At 52.5% G+C, this 6,000-nt stretch overlaps 1 protein-coding gene across 1 annotated transcript in view; it reads right to left on the bottom strand.

The window, feature by feature from the left end:
• Positions 1–6,000, bottom strand: part of SVOP (SV2 related protein) — a 66,273-nt gene continuing 60,273 nt past the window's right edge. The window contains exons 14-16 of the mRNA XM_012756576.2: positions 5,353–5,434; positions 2,734–2,823; positions 1–1,613 (exon numbers count right to left, since the gene is read on the bottom strand). Of these exons, the coding sequence (XP_012612030.1) occupies positions 1,407–1,613; positions 2,734–2,823; positions 5,353–5,434 (379 nt within the window). The 3' untranslated portion in view covers positions 1–1,406. The remainder of the gene's footprint in view (positions 1,614–2,733; positions 2,824–5,352; positions 5,435–6,000) is intronic.

The following is a 6,000-nucleotide window of genomic DNA, read 5'->3' as shown; positions in this document are numbered from 1 at the left end:
CTAGGAAGTTATGACAGGTGAACAAAGGTAGACTCTTGCAATGCCCATCACTGACATGTTTTAATAAGAGATGAACGCACACATTTGGCTTCCTTGCCATGTTTACTTCCAGCAGAGGGTCCGCCTCCCCTGGCCTTTGATGGCATCTGCCAGCTTCCTCCCTCCTTGTCCAGGTCCCCTGCCTTCACCACGGGGAAAAAGGCTCGTGTAAACGGAAGTGGGTACAGTCTGCTGAGACGTAGCTCCCGCCCTCCTGAGGCCAGCCCCAAACCGCATCGGCCTCCCTCCTTTTCCTTTGGAAATCACACGCTTCACACACCTGGGCGCCGTCACCCCTCTCCACCCAGTGGCTCCCCTGCCAGGGGCTCCGGCGCTGCCACCCCAGGGGCACCTTTGCGGAAAGACCAAGACAGTCCCTGGCGGAAGGACAGCTTTGTGCCAGGGATTCCTGGTCCCCTGATCCCGAGGGAAGGGGGTGGTTGGTGCAGCGTCCTTTTGGTTTCTCCGCCCAGCCAGCCATCTACCTGTGCACAGAGCCCAAATCCCTAAAACCTGAGTCAACCGTTTTCTTTCCCCAGGGATCGCCGTTCGGCCCGACCAAGGAGGGGCCCGGAGCAGAAGCCTGGCATGGCCTCCGCCGCCTCCCTGCTTTGGCTTTGGCCTTGATCCTCGCCTCCCTTTGGCCTCGGCGCCCATTCCTGGGGGCAACAGCTCTCTGAGGCTGTCATCTGGTACAAGCTCAGCTGCCCCCAGGGACACATCCGGGGCCCCTGGAGCCAGACACTGCAACTCCAGAGGGGGCCAGGGAAGGGCACATGGCTCAAGTTCAAACGCACATGCACCTGTCAGAGTCTCCACTCAACAAACCCTGGGGAGGCAAATGGGGGGTGGGCCCTGCCAAGGGCGTGTTTTTTTGACCCCAGTAAAAGCTGCTCAGCCACACCTAGGTCACCCCCAGCCGGGGCCGGGGGTGTGGCAGAAACCTACTGAACAGGTCCGGTCTGTGGATGGCAGGTGTCACACAGACCTGGACTGTATCCACAGAGAACTTTCGGCTCTTGCTCACCAAGGGTGGGACCAGGCGACTCTGGGTGGCATCTGGTTGGCTGCTGGCATCACCGGGCCCTCCTAACGTGGTAGTGGTGGTTTTCCCATGCAGACCCTCAGGTTATTAACGGACCTTCCCCCACAGGTACAGAGAACCCCCCAGAGCCAACAGCTCCCCTTCCCCGGTGGACCTCGGTGAATATGGGCACACGGAGTCAAGACTCAAAAACCCCGTGGGTGCAGGTCGTCCTCGTGGGTGAGTTCGTGATGTCGGCAGTGACGGCCGGCGCCCCAGCTGGGCTCCGCCAGCTCCCCCGAGCTCTGCAGCCTCAAAGACCAGTTCGGCCCCCCATCGGTCACTATTCCTGAGAGCCAGAGTTGGACCTGGTGACGCCTGCGCCGTGCACCCCTCGGCCAACCATCTCCTGGCCCCACTCCCGGTGGCTGGACTCCTGCAGTCCTCGGCCTTTGGTCTCGATGGGCAAAAAGCAGGAGGCCAGGGCAGCCAGGAGGCAGCAGCCGCTGTACACCGCCAGCGTCAGGTACACGGAGGATTCCAGCATCACCTGGGGAGGGAGACACAGGCTGGTGAGGGCACGAAGCATTGCTATCACCAGCCATCAACTCTCACTCGTGACGCCGGGCCCTCTCGCGAGCATTCCGTGCTGCGGCTCCGTGAGCTAAGTATATGCTTCACCCCCATTTTACAGAGGGGAACACTGAGGCTCGAAAAGGCTAGGCGGTACACCCGAGTTCACACAGATAATAAGGATGAGGCTGGGATTTGAACTCAGGTCTGTCGAGTCCCAGTCTGGACTCCTAATAACTACACTGTCTCCCCGGCCTGTGCCTGTCCAAATCTCCTAGCTTCATGGGGCTTGGGGCAAAGCACACGACAGCGCTGAATCCCAGTTCCTCCTCTGCCGAAGGGCACAGGGCAGGGTCGCTTCCTAGTGAGAAGCTACCTGGACGCACCTGGCACCTGGCGCCGTGCAGAAAGCAGATGGGGGCTCGGCAGGGGCTGGGCTCGATGGGAAGTGACTGCTTAGTGGGCACGGGGTTTCCATTGGGGAATGACAGGAATATTTTAGAACTAGATAGAGGTGGCGATGGTGCAACCAGGAGAATGCGCTGAAAGCCACCGAATTGCTCCCTTTGAGATGGTTAATTTTATGCTACGTGACTTTTACCTCAATAAAAAACGGATACAAACAGAAAAATAACTGGATATTCAAAGAGCAAAAAGACTTAACAGGATCTCTAAAAGTGAGTGGCGATGCTTCAAGACACACGAAGAGCTGCACGGTTCTGCAATGCCATCGTCTAATCATCCAACTCAGAAAGCAGGGGCTGGGACGTTTGTTTCCTACTAAATCACGTTGGCCGACTTGTTTTCGTGCAAATTGTTCCCAGCCAAATCTCCAGGCACCCCAGGGTCTTCTGCGTAGGGGAGACCTGGGTTTGCGTTCCCGGCTTGTCCACCACCCGGCCATGGGACCTTGGGCAAGTCCGTCCCATCCTCAATGTTCTCCCCTGCGAGCAAGATCTCTTCTCCTCTAGGGTGTGTTCTTAGGATGAAATAAGCTACTGTGCACAGGGCACGGCAGACAGCCGGCGGATAGTACCTGCTTGCCATGCCTTGGGCTCTGTCACCCCCGCCCCTCTGTGTCTGCAGGCGACACCCACCTGGGCAATGAACGGCGTGATGAGAGCGCCGACTCTTGCCATGCCGCTGCAGGTGCCCAGGCCCAGCGCGCGAGTCGCCGTGGGGTAGACCTGCAACACAGCGGCCCGCAGTCAGGGCAACCCCGTGGGTGTTGGATGGGGACTCTCATCCCAAAGGGGCCTGGGAGGTTCAACCGGGAAAGAGGGCCAGAGGCTGAACCATGGGTGGGCACCAGAATGGGGGTCCTGCTTCCCCTTTGGGTGGGGGGATCCCCGAAGACTCCTCCACCAGGAACTGCTGCACACTGAGGCCCCCGGCATTGCTCTGCCTGCCACTTTTCCCGAGTGCAGCTTGTGGCACTGCTCACAGGCTTTCAAGGAATTTTCATAGAGAGAGAGATTGAAATGTTTACTACGGCTTCTCAGTTTGTACCCAGGAGGGGCCACGTGCCTGGCTCTTCCCTGGGCGAAATGACAAGGGTTGTGCAACTTCCAGGCCAAGGGGGAGTGTTTTCTCCACTCCCTTCCCCTGCCTGCTGGCTGGGGGAGGACTCCAGGGCCCTAGGACAGGGCTGCTCAACACGGGGACTATGGATGTCTGGGGATAAGTCATTCTGTATCTTGGGGGATTTTCCGGGGCATTGTAAGATGTTCAGGGGCATCCCACCCACTAGATGCCAGTAGCCCTTCTGCCCTCCCCCCGACCCCCATTATGACAACCCCAAACATCTTCAGACATTGCCAAATGTCCCCTGAAGCAAAATCACAAGATGCAAGGAGCCTGCATGCCTGAACCACTGCGGGGTGGAAAGCTGTCCGCCAGCCAAGATCATCCATATCGAACACTTTCCCCAGTGAGAAGTTTCTATTGTGTCAAAACACTCTACTTTTCTTTCTTTCTTTCTTTCTTTCTTTCTTTCTTTCTTTCTTTCTTTCTTTCTTTCTTTCTTTCTTTCTTTCTTTCTTTCTTTCTTTCTTTCTTTCTTTCTTTCTCTCTCTCTCTCTCTCTCTCTTTCTTCCCTCCCTCCCTCCCTCCCCCTTCCTTCCTTCCTTCCTTCCTTCCTTCCTTCCTTCCTTCCTTCCTTCCTTCCTTCCTTCCCTCCCTCCCTCCCTCCCTCCCTCCCTCCCTTCCTTCCTTCCTTCCTTTTTTTTCTTTTTGAGACAAGATCTCACTCTGTTGCCTGGGCTAGAGTACAGTGGCATCATCACAGTTCACTGTAACCGCAAACTCCTGGGCTCAACCAATCCTCCTGCCTCAGCCTCCCAAGTAGCTGGGACTACAGCCACGTACCGCCACACCTGGCTAATTTTTCTGTTTTGTGTAGAGATGAGATCTTGCTATATTGCCCAGGCTGGTCTCAAGTGATCTTCCCACCTCAGCCTCCCAAAGTGCAGGGATTACAGGCATGAGCCACCATGTCTGGCCTCGATGTAATTTTTAAAAATGAATTAGCATTGTAATCCCATTTTTTTTCTGTTTTTTTTCTTTCTATTATGGAGAATTTTAAGATTTATTTTAAATGAATTAAATAATTAAATTTATTTAAATTTATTTAAATTTTAAATTTATTAGAATGGTCTAATAAATTCCCTAGTACCAAGCACTGTGACCTGTGCTTGTTTAGGATCACCTTTCTTACCTTCTTTCCTTCCTGAGTTACACCGAGGCAAATCCCAGAGAGGATATCATTCTATCCACTAGACACTTCCGTACGTGCTACTTTGAAGACTATTTTTCTTTTAGAAAAGGATTGTGGACATTTCCCATGTCCCTATTTGTCTTCTATAATACTAGTATGATTTCTAATGGCCGCACAGAGTTCTATCACTTACAATTTATTTAACCCATTCTTGATGGTTAGAAGAAGCCAGCTAGGTTAGTTTAAGCCAGAGACCAGCAGACACTTTCTTAAATGACCAGAAAGCAAATATCTAGGGCTTTGAGGACCACAGGACTTCTGGCAACTACTCAACTCTGTCGATGTAGCACAAAAAGCAGTGTAGACACAGTAAGAGTAAATGAAAGGGTGTGGTGTGTTCCAATAAAACTTTATTAATGAATACTGGAATTTGAACCTCATCTGTGTCACTCCACTAGAAATCACACACAACTCTCTCCTGAGACCCTGCACAGCCCGCTCTCTTCACCCCATTGGCCTTGGGTGGCAATTCCCCCAGCCACTTCTTGCCCCATTGTGAGCCCTGGGGCACTGCTCTGCCATTTGTTGGTTTCCCTAATCCCTACCTCACACCATTGTAACTTGATTCTCTGTAAAACTCTTCTCAATTACCCAGTTACTCAATGTGACTGACAGCATGCACCAGCATGTATATGCCTAGGGGAAAAGTCTGGAAACATACACACTGGACTATTCAAGACGGCTCCTATAGAAGGAGAGAAGGTGGGGCTCTTTCAGTTTTGGCTTCATATAGTTATATAAACTTTGGAAATCTTGACACTGAGCATAAGCTTCTAGGAGCAGGGAAAAATGACTGAAAAATAAGCTGAAAGAATGAAGGGCTTCACAGCCACCACTCAACCCTGGAGATGAATTTCACTCTGCGCAGCCCAGGCTGGGTGTTTCCAGAGGCAGAGCTTCCCCTCTCCCTTCCCCAGCTCTTCCCAGACACCCCTCCTACCTCAGGTGTGTAAACATAGGCTGCTTGGAAGCCTCCAGAAATAAACGCTCTTGCGATGAAGAGTAACAGAGTGAGCACATTTCTAGGGAGGGGGGAGAAAAAGCAGATGATGGTTATTTATTTATTTTTTTTCTGTCTGCTTGTTTCAGCAAAGTCCTATCTTCCCAGGCAAAGTTTATATTCTTTGCACACTGGCAAACGTCACCTCCCCCCAGCACACATTCGTACAGACATGCAGGCACGCGTGTTCCAGGGCCATCTCAAAAGGCCTGCTTTTATAAGTTTGTCATTCTCCAAAGCATCAGGTTGAGAGGGTGGAGTATGTCTGGTGCCCAGGTTGGGGACAAGACTGGGGAGAAGAGATATAAATAATTAAAGCCTGGACTTAATTATTAGGAACTTATTGGGGCAGGTATTGAAGTAGGAACCAGCTGTGCTAGGGAAAGTAAACTACTATTCAGTACTTTTAGGATAATTCTGGTCCCCAGCCCTCTGTTCCATTGTTCCTATAGATGTCCCAGAACACCAACATTTCAGGGTTTAAGCGACATGTCTCGACCTTCCTCAAACCAAGGCATGGCCCAAAGATCCCTCATTGGGTTTCCTCGAGCGCCTCTCAGAGGCCAAGAGAGGCACGGGCTACTTCTA

This window comes from Microcebus murinus, chromosome 22 (assembly GCF_040939455.1).
Source record: "Microcebus murinus isolate Inina chromosome 22, M.murinus_Inina_mat1.0, whole genome shotgun sequence".
NCBI classification, from domain to species: Eukaryota; Metazoa; Chordata; class Mammalia; order Primates; family Cheirogaleidae; genus Microcebus; species Microcebus murinus.
Note: the sequence above shows the minus strand (reverse complement) of the source record. Positions and strands in the feature narration are given on the sequence as shown.